Genomic DNA, 22,025 nt, shown 5'->3' on the forward strand with positions numbered 1-22,025 from the left:
GAGCTAGCTGGTTAGCATGCTAGCTTCATTATACATCTCAGCAACACAATACACAGATGTCATAACATGTTTTTTGAACATTTCTGACAAAAATTCTTACACATTGGACCTTTAAATGAGGTTGTAAAGAGCGCTTTTTCAGATCAATTCACCGTCTTCGGGCTTCTGTAGAATTTTTTGTTTTCTTTTTTATTTGTTTTTACATTTTGATACAAGTCCCAAGCTACTTGTTTTGCTGTGAACCTCCAGAAATGTTTTTTTGGGCTGCAAAAGTTGAAACCTGACTCTCCATCAGCATGAGTCTGAGGAGATAATGACTGAATTGTTATGTTTTGGGTGAACTGTCCCTTTAAACGCCTCATTTAAATGCAGATAGCAGCTGTATAGTTTGGGGTTACCTTGACTGAGACCTCAGACTTGACTGTCCGTTAACCTGTAAACAGCTGCTCCTCCTGAAAAATTTATATTTTCCACTTTTCAGAGTTTTTGTCTCTAAGTTTGTTTTGGCATTTCGTTCGCCGTCCTTCATCTTTCACTGTTTGTGACTGTTACCTGGAGGCGGCTGGAAAACATCAAACTCCCATCCCTCGTTTGCATGCTGCCTACTGTAGGTGTGTGTCACATCGCATTACACACATGGCTAGAAGTGATGTGTTTTTTTTGTTGGGGCCCGACGGCGAAGGGGAGAAGGATTAACTGTGGCGGCGTTGGAGCCTTCAAACACAAAGAGCAGATCGCACATCACAGGACGAAAGGCCGCACACGCCCTCGCTATTAAGCTGATTGACCGCGAGGCGGGATCTGAGGCGATGGTGATTGATCGATCACATTATGCGTTCGTTTAGCAGTAATTAATAAGAGCTGCGTGTCACAACAGATTTCAGAGAGGTGGAGTGAAATGGTCTCAATCAGACGCGGCTGTGATCGGACGTTTAAACTCTGACATTGATCAGTTGTGCTGTGTTTCATCAGTGACTCGGAGCTCAACACCTTTGACTGTTGTGCAGAGAAAACAGATGATTTCTTTGGGACAATCAAACCATCGACGTCATGAATCGGCCGGTGTCGATATCAGCCTTTCATTAAACTCTGGATGTTCATTCATCCGTCCTTGACACAGTTTTTCTCCGGCTAACTGCTCCGTTGTGTTCAGATAAATTCATTTACTTTTTAATATGCTGTAAAGAGTCACCTTGACGCCAGTACCTGCAGTAACAGAACTTCATTCAATAATTTGTGGTTTTTAGGAAGAGCTTTGGTGGAGCTTAGTGGTGGTCGAAGGGCTGCAGCAGAAACTATTTTACCATCAGAAACAGCAGCTGTCTGACATTTTGTTTGCATAAATGTGGTTAAATACGGGAGGAGAATTTATAGTCAGTGGATGCAAAATGTTGGTAAATAAGCATAAAACAGTTTTACATATAATTAGCATAAAATATCCACATTATTGACTTATTGTTTGATACAAACTTTCTACATAAGTGAATAATCAAGCTGTTGTCAGAGGAAAATAGGTCCCAGAACACTATTTGAGGCTAGAAAGGTGGCAGGGTCCGCCACATATAAACAAAGTAAAACAGTGTGTTTACTTTATTCAGTCATGAAATCAAAAGAGTTTTAAAACCCGACATATAGCTGAGTGTGTGACTGAAATGCTTAGTCATTCATGCTTGTATCTATCAGTGTGTGTGTGTGTGTGTCTGCGTGAAACACACGTGGCACTGCAGTTTCCTGCCAGCTTGATTCGCCTGTATCCACAGCAACGGCGGCATAATAAGAGCGCGTATTGAAAATAACGGTTATCAGATCCAAAAATACAGACATTGACATTTTTGGAGAGGAGTCGGCCGCTGTCTGTGTGTCTGTGTGTGTGTGTGTGTGTGTCTGTGTGTGTGCGCTCCCTGGACTGAGTCACGTTAACAGCCTCCTCGTCCGTCCGACCATCACAATCGAAGTGACGCAAATCTCTGCGTCAGTAATTAGCATAAAATTGGATCTTTGTCCGTGTTAGCAAACATGGCTGAACGCATGCGGCGCCTCAATTAGGCCCCGACACACACACACACACACACACACACACAGACGTGACGTGGGAGCATCACTTCCCATCTCATTACGCTGACTTACACTCATTTCCTGGAAGCCTATGGGGACATAGATCCATATCAACACCTTTAAGATATGCTTTTATTTTGAAATTCTCATTGCACATCTGTCTGCTACGGGAATATTAGCTGCTCTGTTTAAAAATATAGAACCAATCACAATGTTTGTCTACAATAATTCCTGAGAATAATACTGCTCGTTTGATGACGTCATCAACACTTTCGTTAATGTTAGTCTGGAGACCTAATTGACCTGTTGGGCCGCAGACTACAGAATGTTTTGAGACGAGCAGATAGTCTGACATGCAAAGACAGCAGCAAAGCAATTAATTCATCACTACAGAAACATCACACAGGTCTGACCACAGTGTTTTATTGTCTTTCACTGTCCTGTTTGCAAGAAAAGTTGATTTTTTAGTTAGGAATGAGACCCAAAAATAAACTTTTCCCACAAATAGGACCTTCAAGTGTCACAGCTTTGACTGAAAATGACAACAGAAAAAAATAAGTTTGCATCAGGAGTGACTCACGATGTCACAGTGTGCTCTTAAACCACCCGGGAATAAGTACAGTATAAATAAAAGCTATGAGCCATGAGAAGATGAATAGGTCGGCTAGCGGGTAGGCTAATATATGCTACAGGCTCGAGCTAATCATGCTGACTCACATAAAAAGCTTCTTTTGCCTTGTTGATTATTATAATTAACAACTTTTGTTTAATTTAAATTGATTTGTGTGCCATTTTTTTTTTCTTTTATGGCAAAAAGTAGAAAATAATTTGCGTTATTTTGCGTTTTTCTTCAATTATTTATTTACTTTTTTCTTCTGGAGCACTTGTTACTTATGATTAAGACACACTCATTGTTTTTTCCCCCTCAGATTTCTAAACAAAATAAATCTAAACAAAACCTTAAATATGTCTAATCTGTAGATGGTTGGCAGCTGGAGCAGAGTCATATATCAGTGGCAGACTTTGTGATATCGGCAAAGATCGTATCTTTTTGTATCGTGACGAGAAAGAAACCATGACAAGAGTAATAAATACCCACACACACTCTCACATATGTACAAAACCTGCCAACAAAATGACCATTTGTCACGACGACGACGGTTCTGTTTGATTTTGCTCGGTTCTGTCGGGCTTATTCTCCACGGTCTCCTCATTACACTCGCTTCCATTACTCCTCCCTCTCGTTTTGTCTCTTATTTTGTGAGTCTGTGTGTGTTTGTGTAATGAAGGAGATGCGACAGAAGAAGCTCCGGAGGGGGAATAAAGTGTCCGACGAGGGGAAGGAGAAGATGGAGGAAGGAGGGGAACTTTGCGTGTGTGATTTGGGGGAATAAAGGATGAAATCAGGCGAGACGTGGAGCGGCAGAGGAAAGTGATTTAGAGAAAGGGGGGAGGAGGAGGATAAACGAGGGAGAGGAGGGAGGGCGAGGATGAATTGTGGCTCATGTCACTGTAAATTACTTCCACGGTCTAATAACTGCAGACAGCCAGGTCTCAGTGTAGAGTGCAGGGAATACACACCCTTTTAGTTAATGTGTGCGTGTTTGCGTGCTCACATTCGTCTTGATTGCTTGAGACTCCAGAGACACACCCGTCCATTAATAATAAGCCGTCTCGCAAACTGCTCATCAAGTCTTTGAATACACTGAGGACCCTGAACATTTAGTTTTTAATAAATGTATGTACAGATATTGTGCTATTAGCATCGAGCTAACGTGACAATAGTATCAGATTTGTGTTGACAACTCTGCTTTTAAATTAGAAAACCTTTATCTTGTTTAGTCATTTATTGCCTGTTGGTGTAATTTTAATGCAACTAATGACTGTTTTTATAATTGAATAATCTGCCAAGTAACAAGCCAACGTCTCCAGGCACAAATCTAGCCTCGTTGACATATGTTGCCTGTATATACCCGTACAAATACACATTTATCTTTATCTACTAGTGCTGAGTGAATTTGGAGAAAAAAAACATACTGAGGTTCCCTGGAAAATAGTTTTTCTGGCGGGTATCGAATCAGCGTCTGTATTTGGAAATTAAAGCCTTAAAAATAGTCCTGATAGTGAAAATGTAAAACTCAAACTGAACGTGAAGTAAGAAAGCACAGATAAATGTCGTCTCCTGAGCCCGAGGTGACGTCTTCAAATTGCTTGTTTGGCAAGATGATGTTCAGTTTAATATAACCGACTGCAGCAAAGAAATCTCTAATTTCAAGAATCCACGTCTCGTTATACCGTCATAAAGTCGTATTAAAGCCTCAGATAGCTTGCTTATTCCTACATGTGACCGTATATTGAGTGTGTTTTCAATTGGTGGATAAAGAGGATACAAATCCAGAAGACATTACCCAGTACACTGTGATGAACATGAACACACTGTGTGATATGTAAATGCTTCAGTCTCCAGTACATCTTTAATTCCCCCCTCGGTTCGATTTAACAGAAACAGAACCAGGATTAGAATTCAACACGTTCTCTTCTGCATCATCGCGGAAAAACCGAGCACATAAATAATTGCTGCAGTTTGTGTTTTTCTCACTGTCTTTGTGCTTTAGACCTGCTTGTCCTGCAGGGGGCAGCACTGAGCTGCAGAGGAGAGATGAGGCGCTGCAGTCAGAGGCTGCACCTGCATGTACTTATCCTAACCAGGGCTGAAAACACAACATAGGACCATACTAGGGCTAGATACTGGACCAAAATCAGGTACAACACAGCAGTAAATACTAAATTAATGTGTGTGTAAATGTTGAATCCCGCTATTAATGTTTATTAATAGTAAATACATAGACTTGTGATCAGACATCACGGCACAGATAACGTCTCCAGTTACAGATCTCCTGAGAAAATGGACCAGTTGTGCTAAAAATCTGAACACACACTCCTCACACTCGGCATGCGTCAGCACCGGTCCATCATCGGAAGGAACCCCCGGCTTCCTGTTTACCTTTCCCGCTGCAACACCTCTGATTCACACTCGGCTAATTGCTCATTTGGCCACCAGGGAGAGTGGGCCGCTCTGGCACAGGCAGAGTCACGAAAAAGTGGTAATTGATACGAGTTTGTGCAGATTTATACGACGGGTGTGACTCAGATTGGGACTGGGAGCATTCAAAGGTCGCCGTGTGCTATTCTGGTGTCTTATCAAGCCTCAGTTTTACTTAATTAAATTTCTTCCCACTGGTTTGGATGTTTACTCGAGCTCATGAGTAAAGATGGGAGGTCAGTTTAACTTTTATATCACAATAATCTGTGGAATATTGTCTGTATCTTGATTTTTCAACTTCCGCTCACAATTCAACGAGTCACATGTAACACGACAGACCACATTCCCATGACCATGACACAGCTCCACAATAGTATTGTAGCTAAGTTGCAGTTTTTTTCTGATCATAAAGGAATGATGTTGTAAATAAAGTTCAACTCAAATTCAATTTAAGCTCCAGTAAGTAAACTCCTACATTTCCCACAATTTAATTTGACAACCTGAAAAGAAGAAGCCTCTCATGTCCAACCATAGGACTTAATTAAGTTGGAAATAAATAAGTATTGCGGCATTAGACGTACATTAAGTAATACCAAAAATTACGGGGTTACAATATATATGATACAATCTGAAAATCTTTATATGATTTTAAAATAAAATATAATTTTAATAATATTGAGATAATTCTTGGAAGAATTTAAAATTCATGAAAGAACACATCTACTAAACAACAATTTGCAGTTGTCAATCTTATAAATTCTTAGGTTTATGAGGGGTATCTGTTTACCCAAACAACAACTTAACTCAACTCAATTTAACTTAACGTTTGATTTAATTTAACTTTACTTTACTTTACTTAACTAAACATAACCGTTTTACTTAAATGAACTTAACTTAACATAATGTGTAACTTACCTTAACTAAACTAAACTAAACTAAACTCCACTCAGCTCAGCTCAACTCAACTCAACTTTCAACTTAACATGTAACTTACCTTTATGTGTAGCTTAATTTAACATGTAACTTAATATAACGCAAGTCAATATAACATAACATAACATGACATAACATAACTAGGGATAAATCGTGGAAAAATATAACATTTATAAACAAGACACATCTATAAAACAGCGATATGCTGATGATCCCCAGAGACACCACAACATATAGCAGGTAAAGAAGAGTATAAGTGTGAGCAAACATTAGAGTCAGATGATAGATGAACTTAAACCTGGAGAATCTTTTCTTTTAATGTATTTTCTGTAGTTCCACAGAGTTGAACGCTCCGGTCCTTTATTACCTAGATAGCAAAGAGACTCGGAGGTCAGTCATAATATCTGCATCGACCTTTGTTGTTACTCCGTCGTTACAACAAAGGTCAGCATGGATAATGTCTCCGTGCAGGACGCCTGGTTCATTTTGATAACGACACCCAGAAGGGCGCCTAGTGTTCGGATTGGGTCTCGGTGAAGTCAGTAAATCTATTTTACAGCCAGTTTTATACTGACTGGGACAAAACACACACATATACATTCTCTCTCTCTCTCACACAAACACACACACTCACACACACAAACACACACTTTGTTTTTAGCCGGTGCGCAGCGACAGCGTCATTTAAGACAAACATAAACGAGGCTGCCGAGCACCGAGCCAATGCTAACGGTGGCTCATAAGACTGCCATTCACAAATACACACACACACACACACACACAGGTCAGTACGAGCTCCCGGCCTATCAACCGCTTTACATTTCCTCAGCAGAGTGTGGAAGATGCGCAGATTTATTTTTATCAGTGTGGGTGATAAAATGATAAAATATGAACGATGGTATCCATTCATCTGTGTGTTTGTGTGTGTGTGTTTGTGTATGTGTGTGTGTGTGTGTGTGTGTGTGTGTGTGTGTGTGTGTCCGGTGATAACAGCTTGTCTAAATCTGTGCCCTCCCTGCTAACACTCCCACTCACACAGAGGGGAATGAATTAGTAATAGGCCTCAGAGAAAAATAACTTCTCATAACACCTCCCTAATGCATTTGTGTCGAGTGCATGTGTGTGTCACTACTGAGTGGGTGTACATAACTTTTTGTGTGTTTTCTGCGTTTGTGTGTACTGTAAGTACATGCGAGCTTTGTCTGTGTGTATCATAGACATGATACAGTATAGAGAAGTTTCCTGCCTTTGTGTGTGTTTTCATGTCCTCATGTCATCTCTCTCCTGGGTGTAAGAGTGGGCGGCAGCAGAAGTATCACTCCTGTGTTTTCTCTGCGTCAGCTGTTGTGTGTTTCAATCCTGTCTCACCTCACCGAGTCGCTCCTTCTTTCCCTGTGTTCAATATTAGAGAAGGTCAGTGGGCACATTGTGTCATCACCGGGCAAAATTTGGGACTGGATGGGTTTTCATCTACCGTTAAAACTAAACATTAAAACAAAACCATGAGTGGAATTACCCCAAGAAACCTTAGAATATCTCTGTTAAAGGTTTGGATATGGTTGGGGAGAAAAAGTTGGTTTATGAATAAAACAATGGACTAAAATCATGGAAGAAATGTGGCTAAAATGTTTTGTCAGCAGATGAAATCATTGGTTTCAAGCTCACAATTTGATTCAATTTTTGATTAAGCACAAAAAGTAAAGCCACTGGTGGACTATTGAGTCTTGATTTACAAATGTCAACAAATTATCTTTCTTCTATAAAAAGCAACCCAATCACCAGAATAGTTGTAGGCTAGGTATGTCTCTGCAAAACCACAGATAAGTTAAAACTGGATGTTTCTTTATGTCACAATTTGACGTTTTTTTTTGGTCCAATTTTCGGCTTCTGTCTTGTCATAATGCTGTGCTTATGCTCTGGTTAAGTTTACGCGCAAAAAACACTTGGTTATGGCTCAGAAAACATCATGGCTTGACCTATACACCTGTTTTGTGTCTCCGCAATCAATCTTAATTTGTGTAAGGCCAATTCACAACAAACGTCATCTTGTGACAATTTCCAAATTAAGTAGGTATAGATCACACTCCTTGATTAAGTTATTTAAAGAGTCACAACTTTTCCTCCATGAGGAAGCACTTGGCGACAGTGGCGAGGAAAGATTGCCTTTAACAGGCAGAAACCTCGAGCAGAACCGGATTCGATGGTTGGACACCATCTGCCTCATCCTGTTGGGTTGAGCTGACAAAAACAGATGGAAATGTCTCAATGGCTCCTTAAAAAAACCCCAGTTTCTCCCCCACTAAAAGGGCTAAAAATGTCTTAGGGTGTCTTTAAAAATATCCACTGGTGTGACTTGAACTGCGGTTGGCCGTTTGGCAGCCTCTTTGGCTCAGCTCCACAACCTTCTCCTCCATCTCCTGCTGCGACAGGTGGCTAATAAGCGTATAATGTGAACGTGATATGCCACGTTTGGTGCAAATGTCAACCCTGGACATTACTGTGGTTTGCAGAAACATTAACTGCCCATATTGTATTCCGGTGACCTGAAAAACCCTTCTTGCCTACATCTGAATCAGACCTTCGTAGGTGGAAATTAAGAATAGGGACTCCCATCTGTTGGTGGTTTTGCTTCCGTCCTGCCAATAAAAAACTTCTTCCATCTGAGGTTTTGGACACAAACAACACAAGGCTCCGCTGCCGTGTTGATAAGCCAAGATGAGCTTCTTGACACTACTACTATTAACTTATCGTGCCCAAATGATTGTGATGACGAAATACTGAATCTTCCTCACAGGAGTTTTGCCAATTAGCTCAACAGAAAGTGAACAGGAAACGACCCAGAACATGCGTGCCACCTTTTGGCTGATTGAACCTGTGATCTTCAACTTGACATTCATGTTCACGCTTCTCCTCTGAACACGACCCATCCCGTCACCGCTGTGCATTTCTCTCCAGAATCCATCTTTTCCCTTTGCTGAAAAAGGGACTGTGGAGATTTTTTCTTCACTAAATCTGCCCGGTGATGCCCAGAGGCTTGTGTCTCTCCTCCATCCAATCCCTCCATCTTCCTTGCTTTTCGTGTCACCGCGGTTACATAAGGGAGGAGGGAAACAGAGAGACATCTCCGCCGAGGAAGAAGACGGGATGTGCTCTGTGTGAATGTGTTGGTGTCTGTGTGTGGCAGCTGTTCAACTTTTAATCAGGAATTAATTGTTAACCTCAAAGGGAACTAGCATCCCTGAAGACTCCTCTGTCTCCAGCATCCGTCAAAACAGTCTGTGCCATCAGCTCCCAGGTTCGAGAGTATTTCGAGGTCAGCACGTCCTCAGAGAAAACACAACCACAATGCTGTCACAGACTGATACGTGCTTTAAAAATAGCAGTGATGACCTTTGTTTTATCCTCCATCACATCAGCATGACCCAAGCTGTACGATTTGGTCAAACAAAGGTTAAAACAGACCAACTCATTGTAGGATTTTACAGTTTTCTTGAGGTCGAGATCTTATTCAGCAAGCGGAACAAACACTGGACTATTTTTAACTGACTTTTATATTTTCCTCATCAAATCAGTTGTTTTCCTGTATCTCATATTAAAGGTTTTTATCACTGTGATAGCCGACTGAGGGGCTAGGCTAGCATGTATTTTCAAGGGGCTCAGACCTGGAGTTACTAGCTAATTAGGCTAACATTTAGCATCTGTAAATATTGCGCAGATTTTGAGTCGTTAGCTAGGTTACCTCACTTTTTAGCCCCTGTCAATACTAACCAGACTTTAGATTGCTAGATAGGTTAGCCATATTCACGGTCAGTAGCCTACTACACAGACTTTGAGTCGCTAGTTAGGTTAGCTAACAGCTAAGCTTCTGTCAACACTGCTCAGACTGAGTTGATAGTTAAGTTAGCCAACTGTTAATACTGCTCACATTGTTACTCAGCTATTTCCTTTTATTTCTAGTGTTAAGTCAATGTCATATGTAAAAGTAGCTAACAAGTTTGCCGACATGGATATGTATCTAATGCTAATCCACCACCACAGCTAGATGTCCATAATAGGCCCAAGGCAGCATAATCACTCAACCAAATGTTTTGAATATCTTTCCCAGGCTGGTGTTTTGTTGTGAAGCCCCCTCTTGTTTTAGTGCGTCAGTGGTGGTGTGAAGTTTCATATCATTGTCCTATTTTCTAGCATCAATCCAACTCAAAAGCAGCATTTTTCCCTGTGAACCGGCTTCCTGATTGGCACATCATGGCCACTGTGCCTTGAATTTTTCCCTTATGAAGTGACAGCGTGTCTTCTTTTATGGTGTTTGTGTCAAATGGCAGGTTGTCTTCCTCTTATGTCTCAGCTGTCATGGCCGATAAAGACACTGCAGTGTTGAGGTAGAGACATTGACAGCGCCGACACAAAGTCCACAGTCTCGTCCTTATATTTCGGTTTGACCAATCACTTCATGATCCCGAAGACATCCAGCTTTGCGATGCTTCCTGTTGGTTTCTAACGTCACCGTGTGATCTGCCGTTGCACTGCTGCAGTTGTGGTTGTGTTCTGGAGTCAAGCCTGACTCCTGTGAGGCCTCCCGTCTGTGAAAAACCTTGTTAGATAGATGACGACTCCTCGCTGTGTTGATGTGCGGTGAGAACAGTGGGAAGTTCTGAGCACACAGTCACAGAAACAGTGATGTCTCAAAGGTATGACGGTAACTAAGGTACTTAACACTCTCCCCCCGCTCTCTCTCTCTCTCCAGATCGTGTATTAACAGTAATTTGTGCCAGATTTCCCAAAACTCCTGAGGCTTGTGTGACTTAAGCACATATTATCAACTCACACCAACACACAGATACACACTCTCACCCACACGAGATCATATATTTAGCTTGTTAAAGTCCCACATCTTCTCCAACTCCGGTTGATTTAACAACTGTGAAGCCAGGGTGCTTTGATGGCAGTCATCTTTACTTCATCAAAGATGTTTTTGCTCCAGAATTTACAGATGCATAAAGTAATTTCTTGATATTTAAAAGCAATTAATGTCTTTGCTTTCCCGGATGAAAGTCCTGCACTTGTTTATCCCAATCATCCACCCTCCCGACTGCCTCCCTATCCAAAATTGTCACTCTATATACTACTTTACCTGACTTCCTCCTTTGCGGTCATAATAATTACCTCTGATACTAGAGGTTGTCGCCTTACTACTAACATAACATAAATATGGGTTGTCATACGCGGCTTTCGCACTTGACCTAGATGGTTGTTATCCTGATGATGTCCGTTCATCTGCAATGGTGAGTTTATTACTAATAAAGTTATTTATCTAACGTAGGTACGTTTGTAACAGAAGTTGCAGAGCTGACAGTTCTTTAAATCCAAACCACAATGTTTTCCCAAAACTAACCAAGTAGTTTCAGTGCCTTCAGTGTACGACGAAGGTCCGATACACCTGTCGCCGGTACGCTGCAATGGTCAAGTTGTTTTGGAAATGGTGATATATGTAATTTTTGGAGTTACTGGCAATCAACCTAGTCACTTATACAGGTATGAGGATGTGTTCCGATACCTCAGTTTTAAAATGCATTAGTATATCTTTACCTGTAACTTAAAGACACACCTTTAGTTTGCGTGCGTGTGATCAACTGCCAAGATGTTTTTAACTGTCACTTGGCTGGTTGAAGGTTGGTGCCATCGTTCACACTTGGTTAACAACTTTGGTTTAGCATCTGTCTAAAATCTAATTAAAGTTGGCCCTCAGACATTTGTTACAGGTGACTGAAATTTATACATTTTTTTTGTGTATTTATCCAACACAAACAAGCAACAAAGGGTTCTCTAACTTGCTCTTCTTGATGTTTTTGCAGCATGAAACATCTGCTGCTCTGTAGCTGTAAACAACCTGAAGTGCTTTCCTTTTACTAAGGCTGGAACATTTTATTTTTTCAGTCCCTTGTTTAGTTACTTACTCCGCTCTGAGCGGTTTTAGGCGTGCGTCCTTTTTGATTGGCAACAATATTAAATGGATGCCAGCGGTTTTGAAAAGATGTTCCCAGTGAGCACTCAATCCTACAAATCTTCAGAATACTCATTGGTTGGATGATTTCTCATTTTCTCCATTTGCTGTAAGTTGGAAAGGTTGGGAAACATGTACTGTAGCCACAATTAAGGTTTAACCTTTGGAAAATCTGACTTTTTGGTTGCTTGACCCATTAGTTTCCCAACACAACGCACAAAGGATTTGTTCCTTTTTTTACACAATCCCCTAGAGTTGCTCAAAATGCCGAAGTGCAAGCCGTGTTAAATCTCACATGCATGTTTGAGGTTATTTTGTATCCAAGAAGCAAAGAAACAGTCACAACTAATACGTGCAGTTGGTGCAAAAGTTTGTTTCCCTCGTTGAAATACTGCAGACTAAAAAGTGAAAAAAAAAGGGGGTATAATCCGCTGGGTGAGCCCAAACTCAAGCTCCTAATTGGATATTTAGCTCGCAGCGAGAGACACAACACAATGTGTACATCCAGTAAACACAGATTAGCTTCAGAAAAGAAACAATGCCAAAGGAAGCACTGAAGGTTTGCTCAAAAATGAACGCATTTAAGGCTCCAAATGATGAAAAAGTAAAATAGCATCGGCTCCAGGTTGAGAGTATATGTCGGCTCCACAGTACGTTATAAATCATGCATGATTGCCTTTGTTCTCTCCTCCACCGCTGATGCTAACTGACGTGCACTTCTGTATCATAAACAGTAGCTCTCTCTGGTGGGAGACGATTGTGTGAAAGCAGCTTAAGAAGATGAAGCTGGTAGCTGGGAGGGTGAAATTGTGATTCTATACAGTACGGCTGGGTTTGGAGCGAGGAGACGGCTGCTTCAGAGCAAACAAGACGTGATAGTGCCGGTGGATTCGCTGCAGAATAACTGTCTATCTGTCTGGAAACACAGCGTTCTTTATATTTGGACCGTTTTTTTGTCTCCAAGGTGCTTTAAAATCAAGAAATAGTTTCTGTCCTCAGAGAGTCGTCCTACACGGCATGTTGGAGTCTGCGTTTATATTTAGTACAGTATGTTTAGCTGAGGATCTGAAGTTTACAGAGTCGATGCGTCAGTGTCTTGCTCAAGACTTTTGTTTTCCGTAGCAGGGATTGACATTTCAGTCAGAGGAATCTCATTATCTGAAGAAAAGTTGTGGACGTCCACAGAAAGAGACTGCAGAGGTTGTTTTTTTGGGTTTGCACCAAGTTTTTAATGATATCTTGATGTGAGTGTGCAGAGATTATCTAGTCCTCTTTATTTTTAGAACTGATTTTACTTGTGCAGTCTCCTAAGGAAATCAGAAAGTTGTTATTGCAGTGGTTGAGGAAGAAATCCAGTGGTACCTAAAGGTCCCCTATTGTGCTCACTGACAGGTACATACTTTTATTTTGGGCTTCTAAAAGAAAACTACAAACTACATGGTTGAATGGTTAAAAAATTGTCCATTGCTGCAGCGCCTCTATTCATCCCCCACCTGAATGCTCTGTTTTAGTGCCTGTCTCTTTAAGGCCCCGCCCCTAAAACGCCCAGTCTGCTCTGATTGGCCAGCTGCCACAAGCCTGAGCCGACTTCATCTCCCTCGTTTGTTAAGTTTGTATTTAAGTCCAGTCTTTGGTTCAGTCATTGTCACGTCATCTGTTGTGTTTTCCATTTCCTGATGGTTTGGTACTTTCCCGTTCAATTTTCGTCTTCCTGCTGTTGAGTTTCCCTAGTCTTGCTTTTCGTGTGGTCGTCTGTTCCTGCTGGTGTTTGTTCAGAGTAGTCAGATGGGGATTACATGCCACAAGTATCAGAAGTAAAAGTGTTTGCTCACATGTTACAAACCGTTATCTTGGAGATCTCCCCGAGAGGGAACTAGTGTTTTGGTTGCTTACTTCACTGCACGTCACATTGCATTTTGGGATAACTGAGTCTGATGCGCACGGTTCTTCTGAAGTCTAGAGGAGCCGCATTATTAAATCAGTTTTTACTCGTTTAAGCCTCAAGATAGCCACCACCGTCCCTGTGCATTATAAACTGCTGTGTCTAGTCCTAATGACTAAGAAACTGGCTCTCCTGCACAATAAACGAGGATGCCATATCCACTGCCCTCCACTCAGTCTCCACGCACACCTTGAAAATAGCAACAGCTACATCAGAATGCTGTTTGTTGACTTCAGCTCAGCATCCAAAACCATGAGGCTGATTGGAAAACTTGAGTGCATTTAGATACTGTTCTTCCTCACAAGCAGAGCAATCGCCGAAGTTAGCGCTCGACACCGGAGCCCTGGAGGATGAGATATGACATCCTGAACTTTGTATCCGGAGGTCTCTGGTCTCACATTTCTCTACGGGCAGAAGTTTTGCGGGAGATCTGACCTCTGACACTTTCCCTAGTTTCTTCTTAATACATCCCATCTTTGGACCAGTGTGAAGAAAAGCAAACAGTACCATGTTATGGACCTATCTTGGAGCTGGAGCACAAGCCTTTGACCGCACTTTTGAACTCGACCTTGAACTCTGAATTTTGCAGGATTACTAATAATCAACACTGAGTTTTTCACTTTGGTTGAGAACTTCCTACTAAACTGCAGACGCGAGAGGTTTCTTCTTCGTCCTCGACCTCTGGCTTGACGTCGTTGAACCATCACGACTCATAACGGTGACAGAAAGTTTGTGTGTTCCTCGCGACACCTCGGTCGGGCAGCTGTTGGGATTTCCTGCGTTCGTTAGTCGCGTATTATCAGCCGCTTTATGTGTCAAATTATTTCATCAGCGTCGATTCAGAGCAACACCTCATTCATGTCGGCGTTGAATGGCCATTTGCGATCGCTCCGGATGATTTGTTTTGATTGTCTGCTTGTGTTTCGGAGGATTTGATAGTGACAGGGACCGACGTCTCCTTCCCTTTCTTTCTTTTTTTTTTCCCAGCCTTTACTCGAATCACACAAAGTCCCTCCTTTCTGCCTCCATTCCTCCCTTCTCCTCCCTCTAAATGTCATCCCTCCTTCTCTCCTCCTCCCTCCCTTGTTCCTCTTTCTCTCCCTAATGCCACAATCACAATTTTTTTTTTCTCTCATACCTCCCTGCCCTAATCCATCCTTCTCCCCCTCCCTCCCTTCCCTTCCTATCTTCCTCCCTACTCCTTCTCCCCTCCTAATTAAGCGCTCCCTCTCTCTGTTTCCCCTCCAAATCTGCTCTCTACCTCCCGTCCCGTCCATCCCTCCCTCGTTTTCTCTCTAATCCCTTGTTTCTTTTTTATCACCCTCCATCCCTCCTTCCCTCCTTCCTTCCTTCCTTCCCTCCTCGGTCCTTGTTCTCCCTGACAACACACTGCGTTATGTAATCTGCGTCTCTGGGTATTAGTTATGCAAATTCATACATTTTTATTTACGTGTGATTTTTCTCTCTCTCTCTCTCTCCATCCCTTCTTCTCTCCCCTCTCTTCCTCGTCCACTTCTGTTTTACCTTCCCTTGTTATTCCCCACCTCTCTCTGTTTCCTCCCTCCTCCTTTCTTCCTCCTTTCCATCATTTTCTCTCCTCCTTTTCCTTCTCAATAATCTTATTTCCCCTCCTCTCTCTCCTCCTTCCTCTCCTCCCTCCATCCATCACTTCCTCTCAACATCCTCCCCTCCCTCCCTCGCTGCTCTCTCTCTCTCCCTCTCCCTCTCCCTCTCTCTCTCTCTCCTCCAGCCACCAGTGGTCTAGAGGCGGAGGGCGGCAGGCGCGGCGGCAGCAGCAGCAGCCACGGGGACGGCAGCCACAGCAGCATCAGCGGCGGAGGAGGAGGCAGCAGCAGCGGCGGCGGCGGCGGCGCGGCCCACTTCAGGTCTCCATGGCAACAGAGCGTGAACGTGTTCGGCTCGTGGAGCAGGCCGGAGTGTGTCGAGGAGCTGCACCAGCAGGCGCAGCTCAACCTCCAGAGCCTGCTGCAAGGTAAGGATGGATAGAGATGGAGAGAAGAGAGAGGAGGGTGGAACGGATCGGATGGAAGGCGTGAGTGTGTGTGTGTGTGTGTGGGCGAGAGTGTGTGTGTGTGTTTTGAGTGGGTGGGAAAGGCGTGGAGGCAAAAGCGGAGGCGGGTGGGGAAAGTGTTTACATGCGTGTGTGGTGTTGGACTGCGCTGGTATGGGTGTGTGTCGGCCGCCTGAAAGGTGTGTGTGTGTGTGTGTGTTAGCATGCAGATACACTGTGTGAGAGGGTGTGTGTGTGTATGTGTGTGTGTGTTTGTGTGTGTGTGTTTTCAATATTCCCCTGCTTGCATGTGTTTATATTGTACTGAAGGGTGTGTGTGTGCATGTTAGATCATAGAGACAGAGCTGATGGTGTGTGTCACCTTGCTGCGTTGTTATTTAAGGTGGAATGTGTGTTGATGTGTGTGATTTGGTGTGTTTATATTTCTGCATTGTGTGTGTGTGTGTGTGTGTGTGTGTGTGTGTGTGTGTGTGTACAAAAAGGCATTCAAAGACGTCTGTTTACATTTCAGTCAGCGGTTGTAACTCTGCCTTGTTTTTGTTTCTTAAGGTGGAATGCTGTCATTTTCATTTTAATAATAATCTCCTGTTTGAAGTGTGTGTGTATGTGTGTGTGTGTGTGTGTGTGTGTGTGTGTGTGTGTGTGTGTGTGAGAGTAAATGAGATCTCAAGGGAACCAGGGTTTCCATTTGTTCTCAGGTAACACTGTTTCTCTGCATTTGCTTTCTGCTAGTTGCCTCTCTCTCTCTCTCTCTCTCTCTCTCTCTCTCTCTCTCTCTGTGTGACTCATGCTGTCTCGCCCTTTGCCCGACTCTTCCATTAAAACGATCACAGTGGGTTTTTAGCTGAATGAACAGAGGGAGGTGGGGTGAAGGTGCGCGGTACACACACCTGAGGGAATGAATGAACAAATGAAGGTCTCAGCATTACGAGACTGGCCTCATTTTTCTTACCAATTCCTTGAAACAACCCAAACCAAGGGCTCCTACCCGCAAAGCTAACTGGCTCCCATTCCACATGTGCACATTTTAATCCACATGTGAACAAAAAGGGAACATTTTTATGTGATTTCATGTGGTGTGATTTGTTTCCACATGTGAAGATTCTGATCCACATGTGAAAAACACCTGTCAATAATGAATGAATTTTAATTAATATGTAAAAAAAGCCAATGAGATGTAGAAATGTCCAGTTCACATGTGACATGATTTCATTTTCACATTAAATTTAAGTTCACATGTGATGGCATGCTTTGTTTCCATACGTAGAAATTCTAATCCACATGTGGAAAAAGCCAATCAGATGTGATAACAACTTGCGCACATGCGGCATTATTGTTAGTTTCACATATTTACATTTTTGTTCACATGTGAAAATAGCCGATCTCAAATGTTAATGAATGAGAATGTGGAATTTAAATGTGAAAATGTAAAATTTTTGACACATTTCCATTCATCATTTTTTTTAAAGTCTGTCCATTGTGTAACTGTTTACATGTGACATACATGTATTTTCACATGTAAATATTTTAGTTCACATGTGAAAATAGGGAATTGCATGTTAAAGAATGTGGAATTCAAATGTGAAGAAGCAGATTTCGTGCTTGCATATGTGAAAACATTTGAAAATGTGAATTTCACATGTGGTAATTTTCAGTCACGCGTTAAAAAAGTCAATCACTTGTGGAAATGTTCACATGTGACATTTTCTTTTCACATGTTACATTTTTAGGTCACAAAGGAAAACATTCAATTCACTCAATGAAAAAATACGTTTTTTTTCTTTTTACAGGTGAAAAGACAAATTTCACGTTTACAATTTGTTCACATGTGAAAATAGCCAATCTCAAATTTAATTGAATGAAAATGTGGAATTTAAATGTGAAAATGTAAAATATTTTCACATGAAAATAGTCTGTTGAAAGTAAAAAAAAAAAAAAAGTGGATTTCATGCTTGCACATGTGAAAACATTTGAAAATGTAAATTACACATGTGGTTATTTTCAGTGACGTATTAAAAAAATCAATCACTTCACATGTGATTTCCATTTACATGCAAAATTATGATTTTTTCTTTTTCCATGTGAAAAGACAAATTTCACATGTGACATTTTAGCAGGGGAATGTAAGTCTTAAAAAAACAGGTGACAAATATAAAGTTTAACTTTTTCTAAAACAGCTGGTCGTTATAGTTTCACTCAAACAGGGGTAAACAATACATTTGTTCGGGTCTATTTTCAGCTGCGGATTAATACACTGTCGGTCTTCTAGTGGTTACTGACAGCATTGGGACGTTATTTGCAGGATTTACTCAGCAGCTATTTAGCTCTCTTTATTCATGTTAGTCCCTCACACTGTTGCTGGTCCTGTCACTACTCCAGCGATAACACTTACACCTCGTCACACTAATCTGTGCTCAATGTATTTTGTCGACGTGATAATATCTTGCGAGGCGACTGAACGGTGTGCAGATTCTATTTTTTGCCTGTCTGTTCCTGACTTGTAGCCGGGTAGATAAGGCTTCAGGAGAACATATCCGGCTGATGTCTTGTCATAAAAGTCCGTCAGTGGGAGCAGAAGAATTAGTGGGCAGACTCTCAGTTTCTGTGCCGCCTGGGCTGAAACTAGTTATTAAAGTCGGATGCGTTTACAAGCACTCATTGTTTTGATTTTAGAAATAAGTTGGTTAAAAATGTGAATCATCCTCAGTTGTTTTTGAGCTGTTACCATTCCTGGTAATTTATGTGAAATGATCCTAAATTAGCTGGAAAACATGAGAGGTCCTCATCCTACAGTCTTACATGGGCCACGTTCAAATTTGATACCAATTTAACAGAAAATAGACACTTTTTTTGAGGAAATATCCGGGCACCTGGCAAAAAATGTAATTTTGTGATCTCAAAAAACCCCTCCTACACTAATTATAGTTCTTTATTTCCTTATTAACTCTAAATGTATGCGTATAAATTGTCAAAAACAAGTGCTTAGGTGGAATAACAATGGATACAACTTCATAAACTTGCATCATTTCCAAGTTTAGGGCTTTAAAAACTGATATAAACTATATATTGCTGGACTTGAAATCTCATTGGCTACATGATGCATCAATCATCTGGAGGCTGGAGTGTGAGTGGCTCAGGAGAGAGAAGAAAGAAGAGAGAGTGGGTCACATGTCTACATCATCACTCGTTGGATGTTGTGGGCTCTAGGACGGCCATACAACCACATAACTGCTTGAATGTGTTGTGATTAAAAGCACAATGGGTCAACGACATACAGTCTGACATGATCCAAGTTCAAATGTAATAACAATATCACTGAAATGAACACATAACCCTTGATTTACTGAAGGAAGAAAAAGCCATTTTGTGACCTCAAAACACCCCAACCTGAGATAACCGGGGCAAAAAGTTATTATGGTTCATTATTTTCATATTTTCACAACTTGTATGCTTTTAAAAAAGAAAAACAAGTGCTTAGGTGGGAAAATAAGCCTAGACAGAGAGCAAAAAGCATACAATGTTTAAGTTTAGGGCTTTAAAAACTGATATAAAATATATATTACTGGATTTGAAATCTCATTGGCTACATGATGCATCAGTCATCTGGAGGCTGCAGTGTGAGTGGCTCAGGACAACGGAGAAAGAAGAGAGAGTGGGTCACATGTCTACATCATCACTCATTGGCTGTTGTAGGCTCTAGGGCGGGCATAGGAGCTCCTATTGTTTGATTTGACAAATAAAAGCATGACAATCATCGGCCGTTGCAGGTTTTTTTGTTTTGTTTTTTCTACATCTTATCATAAAATACTTTGTTTTAGACTAAGTGTGTTTCTGAAATGGATCTGGTTGACATTTGGGAATAAGAAAAGACAGTTTTTGTTGGAGTTTGACACTTTATTGGTGAGGTGGCACAACTATAAACATGCTAGTTTGGTTTGCTTGGTGGTGGTTTGATCATGAAATGGTTTTCATGAATAGATTGATGAGAATCTAAACTTCCTAAAGATGAACGCCATAACCGTAGACTTAAAACAGACAAAAATGGAGGTCATTAATCAGACTTTTCTCTCCTTTAAATTACTTGTTGATCATAAACAGTGTGTTTAGTTGAATCGCAAAACAACTTATGTGTTTAAACGTTGCTTGTTCTGGAGACACGTTGTGTTGTTCTGTCCTCACATGCAGCCGTCAGCTTGCACAGAACAGTATGTCGCCTCCTACGTCTTCCTCCATCGCTGCTGGAACGTCTTCATTCCATGTGTGTGTATTAAGCCTGTTATTGTCTCAGACCGGCTGGCATCTTGTGTTTGATCAAAAATAAAATGGATGAATGCAGTCGTGGGTGGACAACAGCAACAAATATGTGTGTGTGTGTGTGTGTGGCCATTCATCTGTCCTGTGATCATCTGTGTCACTTTGTGTTCATCACTGCGCTGTGTGTTGATCTTCCCACTGTCATCAGCAGTATGTCCATGAGAGTGTGTGTGTGTGTGTTTCAGTTTGTATACCAGTGTCCATTTGCTTTGTGTGTGTGTCCATCTGTTTGTGTGTGTTATATAACACCGAAGCAACCAGCTGTACTCTCTCTGTCTCCCTCTCTCTTTCTCTGGCCATCCTCTCCATCCAACCATCGGTCTCCCACCGAGCCGGCCTCAGCGCGGTAAAATATTCATACTCTTCTCCGCTCCTCAACACTCTTGCCCTCCATATTTATGAAGCTGGCTGTCGTCCTCCGGTGTTAGACGGATCTGCTGCGTTTTTCTGCTGAGATTCAGCCTCCCCTCCCTCCATCCCTCCCATCCCTCCTTCCTCCCGCCTGCAGGGAGATTTGTGTGAGATTTATTTCACTGTTGCTGCTAAGTGGGCAACAGTGAAATCCGGCCGGTCTTTCCCTCCCATCATCGACCGGCGGACCAGGAGATGATGAGCACACGAGGTCTCTCTTCCCCCTGATTGGAGTCCTCATGTGCGCGAAATTAACTTTAATGAGCGGATTTGATTTGAGACGCGAGTCTCCGGGTTGTAATTGGCCTCGTTCTGATTTTGACCGCTCGCGTTCAACAAGTCCTCGAGAAAACTAAAACGACAAAATATGTTGTTCTTTGTTGATTTTTTAAAACGACAGCGGTTAAGAGTTTTTGCCGATCAGCAGGAGGTCGTCGTTCCACCCCCTAAAAACGCTGTTCTGATGATTCACAAAATCACAATTTCACATGTGAGTTAAAAGTTTAACATGCAAAAGGAAGATAACGTCACATCAGAACTGGACATTTTCACAAATGTGTCTTTTTTTGCACGTGAACAAACATTTTAACACGTGAAACTAAAATCTATTGATGATCTTGGCGTTGTGTGATTACATTTTCAAATCACGTGTTCTTCAGTACTGTTTAAATATTCTTTTGTGCTCTTGGTCATAAACTTCTGAAGAGTATAGATTCATTACTAGGGCATGAAAGGCTTATTTTCTTCACTCTGTTCAGAGATCAGCTCTCTGCTTCTTCAATCACTGTTGTGCTGGCGTATAACATCCAAAGGCTATACGGTCAAAGAGACTGTTATATATCTGTTGGCAGGCAAAGATAGAAGTTGTTAAACATAGATGGATGATGTGTCTACACGTCCTCACGATGTAAAAAAAGACGCACAAAACCTCTGAATTCGAGCGCTGGTGACATCCAGCAGTGCCATGGTGCTGCCAAACTTTTCAAATTCGCTTTTTATGGCATCAAATAACTAATTAATACCACACTTAACAGAAAAAGAACACATGGACATACATCAGTGCGATAAGAGCGACCTCAAATGACAGACATTTTCTTATTTGACATGTTTGTAAGGGGACGTAAATCTTTAAAAGCAGCTGACACATAAAAAGTCTAACTTCCAAGACAGCTTGGCATCGTAGTTTTACTCAAACGGGGGGTTACTAGTGCATAAATTAGGATCTAGGGAGTGATTCAAGTTTACAGATTCCCTTTTTAAAGCATCGAATAACTAATTAAAATCAAACAAA

At 41.6% G+C, this 22,025-nt stretch overlaps 1 protein-coding gene across 3 annotated transcripts in view; it reads left to right on the forward strand.

Annotated features, from left to right (window-relative positions):
• nhsl2 (NHS-like 2) overlaps positions 1–22,025 on the forward strand; it is a 139,236-nt gene that overhangs the window by 75,425 nt on the left and 41,786 nt on the right. For all 3 annotated transcript variants that reach the window (XM_030430751.1, XM_030430752.1, XM_030430753.1), the window contains exon 2: positions 15,728–15,970. In XM_030430751.1, coding sequence (XP_030286611.1) covers positions 15,728–15,970 — 243 coding nt within the window. The remainder of the gene's footprint in view (positions 1–15,727; positions 15,971–22,025) is intronic.

This window comes from Sparus aurata, chromosome 10 (genome assembly GCF_900880675.1).
Source record: "Sparus aurata chromosome 10, fSpaAur1.1, whole genome shotgun sequence".
NCBI lineage: Eukaryota > Metazoa > Chordata > Actinopteri > Spariformes > Sparidae > Sparus > Sparus aurata.